This window comes from Canis aureus, chromosome 18 (genome assembly GCF_053574225.1).
Source record: "Canis aureus isolate CA01 chromosome 18, VMU_Caureus_v.1.0, whole genome shotgun sequence".
Lineage (NCBI taxonomy): Eukaryota > Metazoa > Chordata > Mammalia > Carnivora > Canidae > Canis > Canis aureus.
This window is the reverse complement of record NC_135628.1, coordinates 60,017,256-60,039,132: the sequence shown is the minus strand read 5'-3', so window position 1 is coordinate 60,039,132 and position 21,877 is coordinate 60,017,256. Positions and strand designations below refer to the sequence as shown.

The window sequence follows — 21,877 nt, the reverse complement described above, 5'->3', positions numbered from 1 at the left end:
GGTGGGCAGTTGACGGGATGAGCACTGGGTGTTATTCTATATGTTGGCAAATTGAACACAAATAAAAAAATAAATTTGTTTTAAAAGTCCAATGTATAATAACAGAGAGATGCACAGTGATAGGGAAGTAATGGGGAAGAGAAGAGATCCAAGACGTCCTATAGGTGTAGGGATGTCTCTCCTGTGCAGCTGGAGATAAAGTTGAAAGAAACATTTTTTTTTCAAAAAAAAAAAGGTTTTAGTCCATATAATTTTATAGAATGGTTTCCCCACATTCTTGGGTTATGAGAAGTGTCATAGAGAGTGCATATGATGTAACTTAATGCATGATTCAAAAATATTGTTTCATTGTCATTAAAGCTACAGGGTGTTCAGTGGGACAATTGCCTGGCCATGGTAAGTCATCATGTGCCTAGAATCCATTATCTTTACAAATTAATCCTTCTATTCAAATTTTCTCTATACCTAAAAATTGATTTTACTCATTTAGCACTTGACACTAAACTTTATTGGTCAGTGGTTGTGTAGTTATAAATAATAGTAATAATAATGATAATAATAATAAATTATATTTTGCAAAAAACACTTTGAGATCCACCATTGAATTCTGTCCTCTGAAAGTCAATCATTTATTTATTCAACAAATATGCATTGAGTGATAACCATGTACAAACAAGTATTTAAGGTGCTTGAGATATGTGAAAAATATTGTTATCAATAAACAAATATCCCTCCCTTCAGAGTGCCTGCATTCTACCATGAAAAGGCAAAACAAACCAACAAAAATAAACTCAATAAATAAGAAAACAACATAGTGAATACATTTAGAAATTGTTAAGTACAATAGTGGTGAAAAAGAGCTGTCTCCTTTGGACCTGGTAAAAGAGACTGGGGAGAGTAGGATCTGGGTGGACACCAAAGTGGTTCAGACTGTATAGTTCTGACCAAGAAGCTGGGTTTGATAAGGTTTAATGGGGAAAAAAAGAGGGGATGAGTAAGGGAGACATGCCGGTAAAGAGAATTTCAGGTAGAGGGCACAGCTGGCAGAAGGGTCCCTTGATGGGAAATGCCTGGTCTGGTATAAACCTGGCCTAGATGCCAGGGTAGGGGGAGGAGGATAAAACCAGAAGCATGTGGAGGGAGAGAGAATCAGAATCAGATAATTAACTGGTGCTCAGATACTCCAGTGTTTATACGTTCACTGTAAATATTACCACTTTAACTCTTAAGTTCAAAGGAGAGTAATTGAACTCAACTTATTGTTTTGGGACCTGAAGGATCAGACCAGCTGCTGCATTCATAATGGACATGGGAGGGGCTGGAGTATAGCCCAGATTAATGTTAGGAAACTAGTGTAGTAATCCAATGGAAGAGGATGGAAGTTCAGACCACAGTTGTAGCAGCAGAGTTAAATTATCTATGTATTCTGGGGGTAAAGCCGGGGTTTACTGATAGACTGGATGAGGACTAAAGAAATCAAGACAGGAGTCAACCAGATTCTTGGCCTGAGCAATTAGAAGGATGGAGTTCCTTTCCACTGAGATGAAGAAGCCTCTGTGTGTGTGTGTGTGCATGTGTGTGTGTTTTTCAGGAGAAAGAACAGAGAAGAAAATAAGGGGAAGTTCAGGGAATAGGAAAGATCTTTAAAGAGAATTTAAAGAAGAGAGACTCCTAACTCTAGAAAACAAACAAGGGGTGGTGAAAGGGAGGTGGGCGGGGGGTGGGGGTGACTGGGTGACGGGCACTGAGGAGGGCACGTGATGGGATGAGCACTGGGCGTTAAGTTATGTGTTGGAAAATTGAACTCCAATAAAAAAAATTAAAAATACTAAAAAAAAACAATTAAAGAAGTTAGCTGTTAATGAACCAGAGTTCCAGAGAGAACAGAAGAAACCTCTCAGGAATTGGAAAGGAAAGGAGAAAAGGTTATACTAGCAGATGCACAAAACTTCTTGAAGCTTGGAAAGCAAGGAATGAAGGAAGAATTAACTTGGTTGAATGATTGACATAAATCATGATAAGATGTAAAGTGAGATAACAAGATGGGAGGGGGACAGTGGAAACCAGGATGTAAACTTTCTCAAGGGACTAGTTATTCTCTGTTCATGTCTTGAAGAGGGTGGAAGGCCTGAGACTGCCATGGTGTCCCTCTGCCTGTTAAGCCCCTGGGGAGGTGTGATCTCCTGATGTCCACAGGGAAAAGTCCCTAGGGTTCTGAGTGTATGTTCTCTCTACTGCCTCCTGTCATGGATCCCTGACATTACAGTCACATGAATAAGTGCTTCACTAAATTGGCGGTTCCTGTTTAATTCCTGACAATGGTTAAGCATGAGCAGAAACCCAGGGCATGAGCCTCTTTTCTACTTGGACCATGCATGGAAGAGGACTAGGATATGTGTGGTCTATGAGATATTAACAAGGTACATGTAAGAAAACATTATTATTACCTCCATTTGGAAAGGAGAGATGGAGAAAGGAATTGTTTGCTTATGATCAAATATAAACATATCAAAAAAGTGAAGGTACAGAAATCTTTGTTTAATACAAAAGCTCATCAATAAAGTATGTAGAGCCATCTGGAAATAGTTTATGAGACTGTTCCATTTCTAAAATTATTATACTTCATGATAGTCCTCCAAATGTAAAAATCTGCAAAGAAAAATGTTTAAAAATCTAGAAAGAAAACCAAATCTGACCTTATTAGAAAGTAAGTAAAAAAAAATTAATCAAAGAGATCTTTCTGCAAGATAAAATAGGTTAAAATTCAAGGTAGAGTTAAAGTGGAGCATTAAAGTGTTGGCAGATTATTATCAAAGTAATGTTAACTAAATTTTCCTTTAATCAATAATTGTATGTCATTTTAACATTTGGCAGTTGAGCATTTTAGCTTTTGTTTGGCAATTATTTATTAGACATAGATATAGAGAAATGTAGAAGCAAATTTAGCCTTCAGTGATTTAAGAATTTTTTTAGGAAGGTATGGAGTATACATTAAAAATAAGTCAAATATTATTATCAGTCCATCATCATCATCATCATCATCATCATCATCATCACCTTTATATTGTATTTAAGTAGAAACATTTAATTAAAACCAATCTTGATCTTAAATATTTTCCATAGCATTGTAAGGCTCATATCATGATTTCACTTATAGGAACCATATTAATTTGCTGAGATCTAAAGAGAAAGGCATTATTTGAGGTCTTGCCACTAGTAAATGGCTAAATCAAAGAATTAATTGAATCAGAATTCTGAGAAATTTCCACTCTAAAAAAATATCTCCAAAGATAAAGGAAAAAGTTGCAGTCCCAGAGAGGCCTGGAATCATAATCAGTTATATTTGAATCAGAGGAATGGATTTCATAATCCTTAGAAATTAGTTGAGTATAAAGAGGATTTAGAAAATAAATGAACAGGGGATCCCTGGGTGGCTCAGCGGTTTGGTGCCTGCTTTCAGCCCAGTGGGTGATCCTGGAGTCCTGGGATGGAGTCCAGGCTCCCTGCCTGGAGCCTGCTTCTCCCTCTGCCTGTGTCTCTCCCTCTCTCCCTCTCTGTGTCTCTCATGAATAAATAAATAAAATATTTTAAAAAATAAATGAATATAGTCATAAGAAAATTGAATGTAAAAAGAAATGGTTCTGAATTTGTTAATCTAGAAAGAAATGGAATCTTATCCATAACAAGAATGAAGAAAAAAAGGAGCAAGAAAGAGAGAAAACTAGAGACAGAGGCAGGCAGAGAGACAGAATGAGAGAGGAGGAGAAACAGAATTACAAATCTGATGCTGGAATTGTATTGGACTGTTCACCAATTCAAGAATTGCCATTTCTGAAAAAAAGTCATTTCTTATTCTTAATAAGACTTGGAATGAAAGGAGATTAAAAGGGATAAGAAGTTACAATGAATGTATAGAAATCTTTAACACAATGTCTGTTGACTTGGAAAAGCCTTATCAAGAAAATGTGGGACTCCATCTGAAAGACTTGAGGAGCCCACTCCATTTCACAAATTACGATCTATGGGGATGTCAGGCCAGCTCAGCCAGAATGCAGTGACTCTTGATCTCAGAGAGTGAGTTCAAGTCCCAGGCAGGATACAGACAGAGATCACTTTTTTTTTTTTAAGTATGCTCTACAATTCTCCTCCAAATGTAAATATTCCATATTTTCTGTTTTATCCTGATGGAAAAATGTCCATAGCAAGATGGATTAAAGTGCTAATGGGGGCAATTGTTGCTGCTTAGCATGTTCCTATTGTCCAGTCCACCCTGGAAATCTTTGCTAAGTGGAAAATTCTCAGGAAGAGAATTTTAGAAATGATCATGTCTCATATTAGAAGCAGAGTCAAGATGACTGCTGGATGCCCAAATTTCTAACTCTGCTTCTGTCATAGGTGGCAAGGTAAGAGGAATCGTGTCACAGATGAAAAAATAAGGTCGGAGAATACCAGAGAACAGTTGGTTGAATGAGTAGATGTAAGACCCGTTTGTTACATTGTAAAAGGAGATTTCACCTGCTTCATAGTCCAAAAAAATCCCAATGCAGTGAGGCCGTTCCAGGTGGAGGAGAGGCACCGAAGGGGAGGCAAGGACCATGTACTCATTCCCTTTGAGCAGCCACATAGCCCAGACACCGTTCTCAGGAGAGGGTGTGGTCTCTCCCTTCCTTGGCACTGTCTCTTGACAGACACCTAAACCCCATTCTGCTCTTTCTCCCACCATGACTTCCCAGTAATGCCTCCCTGAGGAGAAGTTCTGCAAACCCAGGATACAGGGCCATGTGTCAAATCTTTCAGGGTTGTTGGGGAGATCCCTCCACCGCTCTCCATCCTGCACAGTACGAAGATCGGCCGTCAAGAGGAGGCTAGGATGTGCTGTGACAGGGTCCAGCTTTACATCAACTGTGGGAAGAATTTTGTGGGACATGTGAAAGGTCAGAAAAGACTGGTTAAAACATAATAAGCTGCAATATTATGGATAATAGTCATACTGTTCCTTATTCTTCTCTCTCCAATAACTCCTACGGGAAGCAAAACGAGTAGTTTACCTTGAGGGTTGCTGAGTATATTCTTCATCACTTCCTTGTGTATCCCACTGCTACCTCTGCATAGCTCAGGACTCATGACTGCCCCAATAAAAACATAACCATTGATTATGTGACAAATCGCATGTATTAACTAGAGTCCTTTCACTTACATTCAGAGCAGTGGGGTAATCTTAGGAAGATCTTCTGCATTTATTTTTTTCTCAAAATCCATAGAAAAAATTGTTAATTTGAAATTCACCACTTTCAAGTTATGTCACTGCTGTAGGCAAAATTCTAAGATGAGCCCTATGGCCTCCAGACCCTGGTGCTACTCTCATATTTATGTTTATTACATGGAACATGATGGGGTAGATCTAACTTAATGTAATCACATGAACCCTTAAAATCAGAAACATTTCTCTGGCTATTGGGTTGATGGCAGAACAGGAAGTCAGAGATATTTGAATTTCATATGTCATTGCTGGCATTGAAGATGGAATGAGCCACAAGAGGAGCAAGGCCAGTGACCTCCAACTGACAGCCAGCAAGGAAACAGAGATCTCAGTCCTACAACTGCTAGAACTACCTTATGCCAATAAACTAAATAAGATTGAAAGTGGAGTCTTCCCCAGACTCATCAGAAGAGCCAAGCTTGGCCAACACCTTAATACTGATCTTGTTAAAACCCAAGCAGAGAAATGAGCTGACCCCACAGGAATGTCTGGTCCACAAAACTATGACCTAATAAATGTATGTGGTTTTAAGAAGCAAAAGTGTTGGTAATTTATTACACAAAAGAAAACCTATACTGATATTGTGAAGTCCCAGGGAGATTGATGTGAAGTTTTACTTATACACACAATTAATAAATACAACTATATATAAAATTTCCTCAGAGAACAAGGCAGGGTGTAAAATATTCAAGGTTTTTTCTTTAGTAAAATTTCCTCAATGAACAAGGCAGGGTGTAAAATATTCAAGGTTTTTTCTTTATAAATGTTCAAAAATAATAAATTTCTTTAATATAGTTTTATTTTTAATATCATAACAAATACTACTAAAATGGTACCATTTGTCTCTAAACTACTTCTGGTGATCTTGTGTTGAAACTATAACCTGAGTGGGTCATGTAAGGAATATATCATCACTGCTAATGCATTCAACCATCCTCAAGGTGAATTATCATCCCCACATTACACATGAGGAGACTCAAAGTTGGAGTTTATGTGACTTCCCCAAACTCTAGAGGTCATAAATAACAGATTGAAATGTGGGCTTCCATGGAACTGTGTCAGGCCTACTTAATGTATGCACTCTCTTTACACATCATTTCCATGCCAGCACACACCCTTGCTCGATTTATGAGAAAATAAATCTGTGAAATAGTTGTTAATATGGTCTATCTCCAATTCCTCCTCCACCCCTCTCTCTTATACTCAATTGCTTATCATGATGTAATGAAACTCCCCATGTCTGTCTTTCCAGTGACCTCCCCCTGGTGAGTAGTCATTAGAGTTCACCTTAAATTACTTTTCTATAGCAGTCAATGCTGTTGAGAATCCCTTTGTCCTGGAAAACCTCCTTTCTCTTTCCCAAAGACACTGATGTTTTCCTTCCCTGTGTACTCATCACTCATTCTTGGTCTCCTGTGCTGCTTTCCCCTCTCCTCCATCCAGTGGTTTCAGGACTGGAACCTCTTCTTTCCTTCTTAGCTCACTCTCAGTGTGTTCCTGGGCTGGTTGGATCATTCCTTTAATTAAATTCCGTTCATATGCTTACTGATTCCAAATGCACATCTCTACCTTAGAGAGGTAGACTTTTCTCTTTCTCTGACAACTCATATCTAATCCAACAGCAGATTTTGACAGCTTTACTTTCTAAATATGCCAAGATTCTGTCAACATTCCCCATCTCAGCACTTCCAATAATACTACCATGCTGATCCAATCCACAATCATCTCGGATTGAATGACCGCAAAGGCTCCTAATTGCTTTTCCCACTTAAAGCCTTGCCTCTTTGAATTTATTCTCAATAAAACGTACAGAGTGAGACTCTCAAAACATTAGTCTGATCATGTTATTCCTCCATTCACAACTTTTCATGAATTTCTTGCTTGATGCAAAGGTAAAGCATCCTGGTCACAGTGACCGGCCCGTAACACCCTAAGCTAGTTCGTCTTTTCTTGGCCTCACTGACTCTTCCCTTGCTTACCTCTTCCCAGTCACACAGACGTCTTCATAGCTCCTGGAACACATCTTCTAATTTCTATCTAAGGCCTGGGTACTCATTGTTTCTGATGCCTGGAATGTTTTTCTCCACATCAGATATTTGATGATTTAACCCCAAGGGACCTTCCTTGATTGTCAAATTCAAATGAGATGCCCTAACCTGAGAATGTCTGGCTATCCTTACCTTATTTGTTTCCCCAATATTTTGTATCATCTAGCATTCTATGCATTTTTCATAATTTAAGTAAATATGTACAACATGAAGCTATGGATTTGTAGGATTTGGGGTTCTTGTTCAATAATATATTTTAATACTTAGAAAGGTGTCTGACACAAAATACAGGATTTTTCTTGAATTGATTCATTAATTATTTAATTCATTAAAAATGGAAATATGAGGACACTTATTACAGGAATGCAATAAATTACAGAGGTCATATAGTTACTACATGTTTAATCTGCCCATCATTGAACAGGGCTGCTAAAATGGGTTTTCTCATGAAGGATGGCTGAAGCTTCCTTCCAAGTAATGAAACTAGTATTTAGCCACAGTTTGTCTGCTTTGCTGGGTATAACTTGGATTAAACAGAGAAATACTAATGTTGAATCTATATTGCTTTGAAGAACAACATAATCAGACCTAACAAACTCATTTATGTACCACATTTATTCCTAAATGAAAATAAATAACTGAATATATTTGGCTTTATTCACTACCTAATTTAAGCAACTCATCAAATTATAGATAATAAAATAAACTTGATACACAGCAATGCTTTTATATTGATAGTTTTTCTGTTTTCAAAAAAATTTCATTTAGCCCTCCAAACAATATATGTTTTCAGCATTTTGTTTTATCTTAAATATTTATTTATTTATTCATGAGAGACACACAGAAAGAGGCAGAGACACAGGCAGAGGGAGAAGCAAGCTCCCTGCGGGGAGCCCAGCGTGGGACTCGATCCTGGGTCCCAGGATCATGCCCTAAGCCAAAGGCAGATGCTCAGCCACTGAGCCACCCAGGCATCCCTGTTTTCAGTATTTTATAAACAGGGAAGTTAATATCCATTGGAACAAATGTTATTCATATCACCGCAAATAAACTCTGAATCATACTTTCAAGCCTAATTTTTCTAACTAAATGTAGCTTAAATGGGTGTTAGTGACTCTGATTCTCTTTATAACTCTACACAAATATCCCAGTTCTGTTTCTTCTGAACACAGCACTCTCTCCCATCCACCGTTATAACTTGGTATGACCATGTGACTCACTTTAATTAATGACGTCTTCAGGGAGCCAGTGTGCCACATTAGTGTGGATGTCTGTAGGACCAGAGTCTAATCCACCAGAACTTAGCAGTTTCCCAGAGCGACCAGCAACAGAAAGGAGGTGGGGCTCTACCTGGACGGGTCCCAGGAGAAGATGAAGTGAAGCACGTGTCTCCAGAATCCACTAGTAAACCAATGATATGATCTAGAAATAAGCCTTTGATGGGGTGCCTGGTGGCTCAGTGATTAAGTGACCAGCCTTTGGTTTCAGCTCAGGTCTGATGTTCAGTCATCAGATCAAGCCTCACGTCTGACTCCACATCCAGTGAAGAATTTGCTTGGGTTACTCTCTCCCACTATCACAAATAAATAAATAACTCTTTAAAAATTCAAAATAAACTTTGAATTCTATCTGTTACTGCTGCCTGACTTGTCCAGAAACAAGCTGCAATAACAACCAAACCATGTTATAGTTCTCCTTGGTCAAAGAGCAGCCTACCTTGGAACTTTCTCAACATTTCCCTCATCCCAGGGATGCGACACATTGTCTTCAGTTCCATGGGGATGGTCTCTGCTTCCAGCTGCATGACATCCTGACTTCTGAGAAGGGCACAGAACAGAGAATTTTCAGTACAGTGTATCCACTAACTTCCTTGTCCTCCCCCAACCCATTCCCTGAGTCAGAAAGGAAACATACCGGCTCAAGGCTCCTCTCACACCCTGAAAGTAAAAGAGAAATATGAGCAGGTGTGAGTCAGACCTCCAAACCACTTTTGATGGATTGGAAACAAACCATGAACATCTCTTTAGGAATGAATGGAAATAATTAAATATGAAGATAAAACTATAGGAAACATGAATCTCTCTTGACAAAATCCAAAAATTGGCTGTTGAATTTTCTCTTTAATTTAATTAATTTATTTTTTAATAAATTTATTTTTACTGGTGTTCAATTTGCCAACATATAGAATAACACCCAGTGCTCATCCCATCAAGTGCCCACCTCAGTGCCCGTCACCCAATCACCCCCACCCCTCACCCACCTCCCGTTCCACCACCCCTAGTTCGTTTCCCAGAGTTAGGAGTCTTTCATGTTCTGTCTCCCTTTCTGGTATTTCCCCACTCATTTTTTCTCCTTTCCCCTTTATTCCCTTTCACTATTTTTATATTCCCCAAATAAATGAGACCATATAATGTTTGTTCTCCCACTGACTTATTTCACTCAGCATAATACCCTCCAGTTCCATCCATGTCGAAGCAAATGGTGGGTATTTGTCGTTTCTAATGGCTGAGTAATATTCCATTGCATACATAGATCACATCTTCTTTATCCATTCATTTTTCAATGGACACCGAGGCTCCTTCCAAAGTTTGGCTATTGTGGACATTGCTGCTAGAAACTTTGGGGTGCAGGTGTCCTGGCGTTTCACTGCATCTGTATCTTTGGGGTAAATCCCCAGCAGTGCAATTGCTGGGTCGTAGGGCAGATCTATTTTTAACTCTTTGAGGAACCTCCACACAGTTTTCCAGAGTGGCTGCCCCAGTTCACATTCCCACCAACAGTGCAGGAGGGTTCGTTCCCCTTTCTCCACATCCTCTCCAACATTTGTGGTTTCCTGCTTGTTAACTTTCCCCATTCTCGCTTGTGTGAGGTGGTATCTCATTGTGGTTTTGATTTGTATTTCCCTGATGGCAAGTGATGCGGAGCATTTCCTCATGTGCATGTTGGCCATGTCTATGTCTTCCTCTGTGAGATTTCTCTTCATGTCTTTTGCCCATTTCATGATTGAATTGTTTCTTTGCTTTTGAGTTTAATAAGTTCTTTATTAGATCTTGGAAACTAGCCCTTTATCTGATACATCATTTGCAAATATCTTCTCCCATTCTGTAGGTTGTCTTTGAGTTTTGTTGACTGTATCCTTTGCTGTGCAAAAGCTTCTTATCTTGATGAAGTCCCAATAGTTCATTTTTTCTTTTGTTTCTCTTGCCTTCGTGGATGTCTCTTTAATTTTAAAATCAGTTTTCCTCTACTACAATATCAGACTGCACAAAGTTTAGGCTAATTCCAATGATATCAACCAATTTATTTCTGAATTGATACTTTTGACATTTGGATATATTAATAAAGAGTTGTGCTTTTGCAACACACATAGATGGAATTAAGGTAAAAATAGACCTAATATATTTCCAGAATTTATTTGAGGGACAGAGAAAGGTATTGACAAAAAAAAATTACTTCCAATGTCCAAATTTCTCATTCTTTGGACCACCACAACATAGCTATGAACCCATATGGAATAGGTTACCTAACTAGATAAAAAAGGAAGTCATTAATTAATGGCAACATTTTATCTCAAAGAGATTATTTAAATAAATTACCTATTTTACATTTTCCTTTTGCCTCTGAAAATAGTCACATGTCAGATAAATTTTCAGAAGGCATAAAAGCAGGAAAATAATTAGCTTTAGTTTTTATAGGACTGGTAGGCCTTTTTTTTTGGCCTTTGTTGGTAAAATGCTGCTTGCTAGTACTGAGGAGGTAAGGGAAATGTGGATATAAGAATGAACATAAATAATTTTAGGATATATTCTCCCTAAGATTTGTAGTATAAGTCATTTTAACACTGATTCTAATGAGCACTAATAAGTGATTGTTTTCAGGGCTGTGTTTTGAAATATGGTAAAATGAGATGATGGAGGTTGTATTTGAAAATACTAAATTTCTGTGTATATTTATTTTCTGAAGTTCAGAAAATCCTGAAAAAATAAAAAGTAAAAATACTTTCTGATGCTTAGTTTGCTCACATAGAAATGAGCCTAATAATAATAATAATAATAATAATAATAATAATAACATAAGTGTTGCTTATATACAGAGATGTATTGAAAACAAAATGGATTAAGTGAAATAAAATAAATAAAAATGCTTTGTAAGTTTGTTCATTTCATGAACTTCCAACTGTGTAACCAGTGCCATGTACTCACTGTACTTGTAAACATTACGTAGATAGTCAATATGAAGATTTCCTGGCACTTTCAGTGTCTGGATCTAAGTCAGGTGGGATCTGAGCATCAGCTACTAGATGAGGATGTGGATTATTAGTTGAGAATCTCCTGAATGTGTCATTGGGGATGAGACAGAATGAAGTGTGCCCAGAAGTCTTCTATTGCAGTGTGTTCTATCATGCTAATACACACGCATTAACAATAGCTTTCTCAGTTCCCTTGGGATTTTGATGACCTCGCGGAGGATTAAAAACAAATAAGTATTCCCTGTTTCCTGTCTGAAGTATAATACCTAACTTTGAGGAAATGGCAAGAAGTCCATTTAATCCCTCCCCACCATGCCTGGAATGCACATGCAATATGGACAAGGAAATCCATGTTTACCCCAAAATTTAACAGGAACATTTGAAGATGGACAGCTTAAAACATTATTCATATGTTTCATATTTCATATTCATATTCAACTACTGACATGGAAATGGATTACAGAAGACTTCTGGAATTGTCATTATCATCATTGACAGATTGTGAGGATTTTAGGCAACACAGTGTGGACTGTCCGTTTTTTTGTTTAACCTTATCATAAGATCAAATTAATTTTACTTTCCAAAAATACTTAATTTTGGTTTCTACTATGAACTGTTTTATACATTTCTCTAGGGTCCCTTCTCATTCTGATGCTAGAACTTAGATTCAAGGTATGTTCCAAACAGATTCTATGGTGTCCTTTTCCTACAATGCATAGAGGCCCAAGTGGTTTGCTGTGTGTGGGTGAAAGCTCTGTATCCCCTGTGGTCTCACATCTGCCCATGGCTTTGCCTCAGCGCCCAGGCTCACCTCCAGCAGAGCCAGAGCTGAGCGCTGGCACCTCTCCTCCAGCTCCTGGGCCAGCTCCTTCAGAGCCCTGCCCTGCTGCACCAGCCTGTTCTTGTTCTCCCGCAGTCTCTGCAGGGTGGCTCGCTCCTCCTCCTCCAGCCTCCTCAGCTGCAGCTGCTCCTCTAGGGCCAGGAAGCCACGATACTTCTCAAACTCCAACCTGAAGCGCTGCCTTTGGATTTCCACTTTCTCCTGGAGTGACACAGGGGATCAAATCATCAACAAAGGGGCATCTTCAGGTATAGGGTAGGGAGCTGACAGCAGTGTCTAGAGACACCTCCAAAGAGACCATAATTCTGCCCAATGATTGATTGGCTGCATTTTAACAACAAGCAGAAACCCAGAGCCATGCAATTGGACAAATGGTCTGCTACAGTTTTCAAATTTAGAGTCTGAGAAAGACAGTTGGATTTGAGTTCTCAATGTGCAATGGGCTTGGGGACCAGGCAATTTTACCTGCAAGTTTTGGTACCATATTTAAATTATGAGGGAAGAAGAGTGTGGGGATTAACAAGTCAATCGGAGAAGGACAAACATTATATGTTCTCATTCATTTGGGGAATATAAATAATAGTGAAAGGGAATAGAAGGGAAAGGAGAAGAAATGGGTGGGAAATATCAGAAAGGGAGACAGAACATAAAGACTCCTAACTCTGGGAAACGAACTAGGGTTGGTGGAAGGGGAGGAGGGTGGGGGGTGGGGGTGAATGGGTGACGGGCACTGAGGGGGGCACCTGATGAGATGAGCACTGGGTGTTATGCTATATGTTGGCAAATTGAACTCCAATAAAAAAATAAAGATAAAAGATAAATACCTATTAAACTGCTGAGCAGAGTGACTCACATGGAATGGTTACAGAATGAAGTTAAAATATATTAAAGTAGTCACTAGAATGACAACACTGTAGAAACAAATGAATCTCTATGAAGAGAGATTAGAGAGACCTGGATTTAGATATTAGAATGTGAACATTGTTTAGTAATTGGAAATTGTGAAAACTTAAAGTTAATGTTCTCTGCTCAGTCAAAAAAGAAGTAAATGATCCACAGGCCATTTATGCAGTTAACTTCAGAAAATTAATCCTTATTTCTACCCAAATCTTACATGTACATGTTTTAAATAGACCTGAGGAATATACTTGGACACAGCATCATTATACATACATTTTATTCTTTTAAGACTGAGATGTGGAAGACTAACTTTAAAAAAAGAAGAAGAAGAAAAATGACATGCAACAGAGGATATTCCAGACAGTAGGCAGAGGGGAGTATTTTTAATAAAATGCAGCTGGAAGCTTAAAAAAAGGGTATAGAAAGCAAATTCAACTCCCATAGTATCTCATTTTGGATTCCCTTTGCTAAACATTGTAAGGTCTTGGTTTGATTAAAGGGCATCAGCTATCATCTTTTTCTAAAACAACAAAACAAAAACAAAAACAAAATTAGTAATGGTTCTAAAATCCTTTAAGACTCCTGCAATTTTCCATCTCAACCTCTTTCTGCCACTTTCTAATGCACTGGGTTCATATAATCCTGACTTTAAAAAAATGTTTTTAATAACAAATTTACTTTTTATTGGTGTTCAATTTGCCAACATACAGAATAACACCCAGTGTCCATCAAGTGCCCCCCTCAGTGCCCGTCACCCATTCACCCCCACCACCCGCCCTCCTCCCCTTCCACCACCCCTAGTTCGTTTCCCAGAGTTAGGAGTCTTTATGTTCTGTCTCCCTTTCTGATATTTCCTACCCATTTCTTCTCCCTTCCCTTATATTCCCTTTCACTACTTTTTATAATCCCCAAATGAATGAGAACATATAATGTTTGTCCTTCTCCGATTGACTTATTTCACTCAGCATAATACCCTCCAGTTCCATCCACGTTGAAGCAAATGGTGGGTATTTGTCATTTCTTTTTTTTAATTGTTTTAATTTTTATTTATTTATGATAGTCACACACACAGAGAGAGAGAGAGTCAGAGACATAGGCAGAGGGAGAAGCAGGCTCCATGCACCGGGAGCCCGACGTGGGATTCGATCCCAGGTCTCCAGGATCCGCCCTGGGCCAAAGGCAGGCGCTAAACTGCTGCGCCACCCAGGGATCCCTATTTGTCATTTCTAATGGCTGAGTAATATTCCATTGTATACATAAACCACAATCCTGACTTTTAAAAAAATTAATCAACTCTAAACTCCATAGTTTGATCTGAAAGATACAATTCATGTAATTTATCCATGATGTTGGAGCCTGAGCTGTTGAGGAGTGGTGCTAGTAATCCAGTCATGGAAGAAGAGTGGAGTTACCCCATGAGGGACAGCGTGGTATAAGATGAGGTTTGGTTGTAATCCTGATTTCTACCACATCCTCCTTTTGAGTACTACAATTATATCTATAGACATAGATAGGAGAAGTGTTTTTGTAGAAGTTAGAGTTCATTTTAGTAAACCAGTGTGTATTGCATTTGGTCGACAAGGCTACATTCTCCGTAGTAAAGATCATGCAAAGTTTATATGACTTAGAACAGGGATCTTAGAATCATCTCTATTTAGAATAATTAGTGGAGTGTTTGCAAAATGCAGAAACCAAGGTCTTGTGTATGGAGCTTCTGATTGTGTAAATCTGTGGTCATGTCATGATTGAAAACAATTGACTTAGATTATTAGCCTAAAAAGAACAAAAATTATCAATAAATGATTAACTTTACATATCATATGCATAACTATAGAAAAAGATGAGATTCAACACATAAGAAAAATGTAGCATAAATGGTCTTTATGGAAATATCAGGGTGAGGCTAGAGTATAAGATGCAATTTTCAAGAAAAGAGGAATGAAATAATTAGAAAAGTATAGAAAACAATCAGAGAAGAAGGGTTATTTGGAGAAGGCCAAATAATAGAAATACTCTATAAAATAAATCTCATATATGTCACATATAAGATATGCATATATATAAATATGCATATAATTTCTATATATAGATTCTCAATCTTGACCCTATTGATATTTGACCAGATGATTATTGTGAGTTTTTATGGGCTGTTCTGTGCATTGTAGGGTGTTTGACAGAATGCCTGGCTTTCGCCCATGGAGTCCCAGTAGCAAACTCCCCTCCCTACCCCTCAGATTGTGTCTACAGATATTGCAAATATCCCTTGGAAGGCAAAATCACCACAGACTGAGAACCATTGTGTGTGAGTGTGTGTGTGTGTGTGTGTTAATAGGTAAGTGAAAAAAATGATGAAGTATAAAAAAAAAGAAGATACATATATGGCTTACTGACAAGAGGCTGAAAGTTCAGATTATCCTCCTATATGTAAAATGATCACTATTAACTGTATTTCATGTTTATCAATCTTGTGAAATATTTATTATATAATTTGTCCAATGAATACACACATACACACACATTTTAAACTAGAAATGATTGTATGAGACTCTTCTCTAGGTACTAGGAATGGAGCAGTGAGTTATATAGTATAATCAAGATCAGTAAGACTACTTATTTATAATTTGGATTGGGGTAATATTAATAGAGATAAAAAGAACACAAATACATGGTATAATCTGAGGGAATGTGATGATCCAGGGTGATGCAGATGTTTCTTGAGAGCAACTATGTATATGGAACAAAAGTGTGGAGCAGAGAAGGTGGTTGAATAGTAATTGAATGATTGGATCTTTCAGACAAGCCAGTCTCCTGAAGTCCCAAGATACTTTTACCTTCCAAACGACAGTTTTCTTCCCCATGTTGGCCTCCTGAGTCAAGGTCTCCTCCATCTCCTTCCTTATTAGTTCCAGGGCCATCTGAAGCTTTGTCTGTTTGGAAAGATATAGATATAGATATATTAACCCATTATAGATGCCCCAGATCAGCACCTAATATCAAGCAGGCATGTTGGGAAATAAAAGATCAATTAAAACAGGTCCTACTAAGTACAGAAAAACTTTTAACCTCATTAATGATTAAGTAAAATATAAATATATTTTAAATGTTAATGCCAGTTATAATCAAAGATTTATCTAAAAGTATGTTCATTGCAGCATAATTTAAAATAGTAGAACAGTAACTTACCATATGTCAAAAACAGGAGAGTGAGGAAAATGTATTCTATATTAACATGATGGAATTAAAATAAGATGCTGCAGAATATTGAATGACAGGAAACATTCACAATTATAAAGTCAATTAAAATAAGTATATTTTATACGAATTGACACCAATTTTGAGAAAAAGTGCTTGTAATTAATATATAAAAAACTAAGTAGAGGGGCACCTGGGTGGCTCAGTCACTTGGGTGCCTGCCTTCAGCTCAGGTCATGATCCCAGGGTCCTGGGATTGAGTCCAGCATTGGGCTCCCTGCTAGGCAAGGAGTTTGCTTCTCCCTCTCCCTTCCCATACTCATGTTCTCTCTCTTTCTCGCTCTTTCAAATAAATAAAATCTTTTAAAAGAACAACTAGGTAACAACAAATGTTCAGTAGATGACACTGCATCTACTACTGCTTGGTTGGAAGTGATGTTATTCCTTATATCTATATATTTCAACGTTTAAAAATTATTTATTGCTTTATAATAAGAAAGTTGTTTATCATTATTTGGTCAAATGGAATCTTATAAGTTACTAATTTTCAAGTGAAAAGGAGATACAAAAAAAAGGAGATACAGAATATCATAAACCTTATGAGAAATTTATAAAATAATGAAATGAACTCCTTTCAACCCTACAAATCTGCTGGAGGTAAACATATGTATTTAATCTATAGAGAACCCTCAGAAAGATACATATGTACAGACATTTTTATATTCTTTGCTAAGTCATTCAGTAGATCTTAAGGAAAATTTGAGAAAAGAAAACCTTTTCCCAAAGTCATTTAATATGCCTTATACAGCAACTGGCTTTTATTTTATTTTATTTTATTTTATTTTATTTTATTTTATTTTCTAAATAATTTATTTTTTTCATGAGAGACACAGAGACATAGGCAGAGGCAGAAGCAGGCTCCCTGCTGGGACTCAAACAGGACCTGAGCCAAAGGCAGAGTCTCACCTGCTGAGCCACCTAGGCATCCCCAGCAACTGCCTTTAAAAGAGATTGCTATAATTTTATCTGTGATGCTGCATATAAAGTACCAGAAGGATTCATAGAAGTATTTGACAAGATGAGGGGAGTGACATTTGTTTTAGTGTTTGCAAGAAATAGAACTTTGATATTTATAGAAAAGATCCCTTACACAGAAAGAAAGACTGATCAAAAACAAGTAGGTGAGGGATGCCTGGGTGGCTCAGTGATTGAGCGCCTCCCTTAGGCCCTGGAGGTGATCCTGGAGTCCTGGGATCGAATTCCACATCGGACTCCCTGCATGGAGCCTGCTTCTCTCTCTGCTGTGTCTCTGCTTCTCTCTTTGTGTGTCTCTCATGAATAAATAAAATCTTAAAAGAAGGAGGTGAAAAAGATGTGGCATGTTTGGGGCCAACAGTGATTAGGCTAGTTTTGCCGGATCTCATAGTTGTTGACATAAGAACTGTGGAAACAGAACTTAGGACCCTAGGGAAGTTTGACTTATAGGCTAAAGAGTTTAACAAGTATTTATTTGGTATTTAAATCAGGACTATTAAAATATAAGGAACTTCTTTAGACATATTACATATAGCCAAGTTACAGTGAGTTAACTTCTGGATAAAAAGAAAGGAGGAACAGCATACTTTAAAAGTGTAACTAGAAAGGAGCTGGCACCTGAATTTCATAGATGACAATCAAAATAAAAAAGAAAAGCTAAGAGATATTTCCAGGCATGTCAGGAAGAAAGTTGAGGTGGAAAATACCCCAAAAACCTTTATTTAAAACAATCAAAGGTAAAAATATAATCACTATCATCGTCATCATCATCATCATCATCATTTTAGAAAGTCAATATTCGAAATTTATTTAATTGTGACAGTACTTCTGTTAAACATGTTCATAGACTGAAGACAAGTCCCACTCCCCTTGTGGTAGTAGCTGTTCCTAATGCTGGAAATTTAAATGTAATCAGAATATGTCAAAGAACTTCTGGAGAGCACCAACCAGTAGGGAAAATTCTATTAGAGTTTCACAGATGCCACTTTTGGGGGCTAAGTACCCCAATATTAGCCACCTTCCCCTTGAGGGTGCCCACATTATGTGAGCCCAAAGCTGTGTGGAATAGACCCGCCTGTGTGTGAAGCCACAGATTTTTACCTCAGGGTACACAAGCATCTGCAGGCTTTAAAGATGATGAGAGCCATGTGCCCAGCAGACTCTACTGTCCGAAGCCCAGGGTTGTTTTGGTGACAATATAAAGTAACACAGAGATAAGCACTTATTAAAAAGCAAGGTATCGTACAACTAGGAAGCATTTACAATCAAGACAGATACTTATCATGAAGAGCCCGTTGGATATCACAGCCTTCCACACCAGACCTCTAGCCCTCCCAGAACACCAGCATCAGGAAGAATGATGAAAGTAGGATGAAAGTAAAGGGCTAGGGAAGGCTTCTCAGAGGAGAAGAAAGACTAAAATAACGGAGCACTTGAGCTTTTGAACAGAGGTCTCAGAAGGGGCTTCCATACCACGAGGCAAGAAGACCAGACCAGGGCTGAGCGTGAGCTGTGAGGCAAGAGGGGGTGAGAAGGGCGCGGAGTCCTTCAGAGCAGGACTCTGCCCTTTGGCTTTGCCCCTGGGCACGCCACCAACACCGCGGGCTCAGGCCGCTCCTGTCTGGGCCGTGACCCCAGGCTCGCCCTCGAGCCTCTCCGCCTGCGCTCGCGGTGTCACGCACCCCGGCTCTCACCTGGTAACGCCTGGCTGCGTCCTGCAGCGGCGCTGTATGGTGGCTCCTGTGCTCCGGAGTGGTGTCGCAGACCCAGCAGAGCACGTCCTGGTCCTCCTCGCAGAACAGGCTCAGGTCCTCACCGTGCCGTGCACACTGGCGCACCCCCAGGGGCCCAGCGCCCAGCCCCAGCTGCCGCACGCTGTCCACCAGGCTGGCCAGCTGCCGATTGGGCCGGAAGCTCTCCAGCGCAAAGGGGCCGCGGCACTGCGGGCAAGCATAGAGGCCCCCCTGCGCGCTGGCCGACTTCTCGCAGAACTCGGAGATGCACCTAAGGCAGAAGCTGTGGCCGCAGGCCACGCTGACCGGGTCCTGCAGGAAATCCAGACACACGGGGCACCTGGCCTCCTCACGCAGCCGCTCCCCAGGCGCCCCCGAGGCCATGGCCGTAGGGCCGGAGGTCGCCTGGCCCGGGGTGATAGTTGCACTGTCCTCCCCAGCTGCCCGCACTATCTGCCCTTGAGGTCTGGCACAGGGCGGAACCCCACAGCCTCGGGAGAGGCAGATGCAGCCTGGGTTTTATCCGCTGGCTCTGCTTCAAGAGTCCAAATGAGCCACTCCTGGTGAAAAGTTGCAACGCAGTGACAAGGATAAAATTGACGTTTTAGTAATCATGGCCTCCTAGGAAACTGCGTATTTGTAACAGAATCCCTCACACTGTATCTTCATGGAGCCCCTACTCTCATGTTTCACTCTCAGTGCATTTGGAGAATTGCTGAGCTCTGGCCTTTCATTATTTTTCTCAACTACCCCATGGCTTTCTTATCCTTACATAGTATAACAATTTCTTAAAATCTTTTCCAAACTTTACTTTTTCTACCCACTCCATCCCATTAATTATAAAAGGAATGAGTAGATGAGCTGATCTGGGGATATAGAGGTAGATATACATAGAATAATGACAGGTGTATAGCTCAGCAAATATTTGGAACATACATATCTGGCATAGTTCAATGAGGGTCCTGTAAGGACTGTGTGCCTCTTATTATTGTTGAGAAGCATATCTTGGAGGTGACAAGGCTTTCCTCAGAAGGAATAATTCACGTGTAGCCCCTCAGAGCTGCTGCAACTCTGAAGTCTGAAGATTGAGAAAGATGCATAAGAAGCAAGATAATTTGAAGAGAGGAAGTGATACCTACTCAGGATGAGTGCGGTGAGGTCAGTAGGTCAACTGAAAAGTAACAAATGCAGGGAGTGTCTGTCACTGAACAAAATGTGATTTCCATTTTGAATTTGAAGTTATGGTAGCTATGCATGGACCAAATCATCCAGACCCAAGGGTAAGCAAAAGACAGAATGTTCCAGTTCTCAAAGAGCCTTACAATCCATCAAGAGAACTCAGGCAATTAGAAAGGAATCGTTCAGCAGTGCTACAAGATTATAATAGAGGACTCTGGACTAACCTGTAGGGTTGGGGCCAGGCCCACAGGGAGTCTCTGAGCTAACAACTGAAGGGCCAGTACAAGCAGTAAGCAGGAAGGGAAGCCATCAACAGAGCAGTAAGAGGCCACAGGGTACACAAGCCTGAACTGTGCTAGGAGGGAGCAGGACACAGCCTGGGACCAGAGCCCTCCAGGCAGGCTGTGTGTGGGGCCAGATGAGGGTGAGTGGCAGCAGATAAGGTCCCCATGACAGGCAAGGACAGATGACTCAGGTCTTTGGGGTTCCTGTGAAGTTTGCAGTCCTTTTTTTTTTAAAGATGTATTTATGTATTTGAGAGAGAGAGCATGAATGAGGAGAGGGGTAGAGGGAGAGGGAATCTCCAGCAGAATCCCCACTGAGCACAGGGCCCAAGAAGGGGTGGGGGTTTCAATCTAGTGACCCTGAGATCCTGACCTGAGCGCAAACCAAGAGTCTGATGCTTAACTTCCTGAGCCACTCAGGCACCCCGTGGGTCATTCATTATTCTAAGTATGAGGGCTTGCCTGAAGTTTTGGTGGTGGGCAGGTTTGAAAGGTTTGGACTCATCTGCCCAAAGGCTAGGGTGGAGAAATAAAATAGATTCTTTGAGAGCAAACAGATGCATGTATGATCCAAACAACAATATTAGAAAAGAAAGCAAGAGGGCACAGGCCTCCCCAGTGGAAAAGCAGACCCCGGCCGAGGAGGAAGACTGTGCCACTTCCTAGCTACATGGATTCAGATAAAGCCACGTCCATCTTCCTGTGCCAAACTTCCTCTGAATATGAGGACCTTGCTGGTGCCACTCCTACAGTGCTCTTCAGATGATGAGAAGAACTCATAGATCCCACACATTTGAAACAGGCTCTGGCATGTAGTAAGTATATTTAATTAAAGAAAAGTATCAAGACAAATGGAAGGACTGTGAGACAGAACTTAAGCTACATTAGGACAGGGGGATTTTTCTGTTTTGTTCAATGCTGCATCTCCCCCAATACCTTGAAGAATGACTGGACCCTCAGTAAATACTAGTTGAATGCATGATAAATGAATGAACAGAATCAGTACAGTTTATCCTAGAAGCTAATGGATGAGGGAATTTCAAAGATGACAATATCATGTCAAAGTGAGATCCATGTTTTTCTACATATATAGTTGGGTTTTTGTTTACATCCCTGAGGCTCTCAATGATGCTAATTCCTGGGAAGCTGAGGAGCT

At 39.6% G+C, this 21,877-nt stretch overlaps 1 protein-coding gene across 1 annotated transcript; it reads right to left on the bottom strand.

Moving 5' to 3' along the window:
* Positions 1-600: 600 nt before the first annotated feature.
* TRIM58 (tripartite motif containing 58) lies at positions 601-19,863 on the bottom strand. The gene is made up of 6 exons (XM_077857423.1): positions 19,220-19,863; positions 16,130-16,225; positions 12,369-12,599; positions 9,223-9,245; positions 9,025-9,125; positions 601-4,902 (listed from the first exon to the last, which is right to left on the bottom strand). The coding sequence occupies exons 1-6, from the start codon at positions 19,640-19,642 to the stop codon at positions 4,313-4,315; spliced, it is 1,464 nt and encodes a 487-aa protein (XP_077713549.1). The 5' UTR covers positions 19,643-19,863; the 3' UTR covers positions 601-4,312.
* Positions 19,864-21,877: the final 2,014 nt, after the last annotated feature.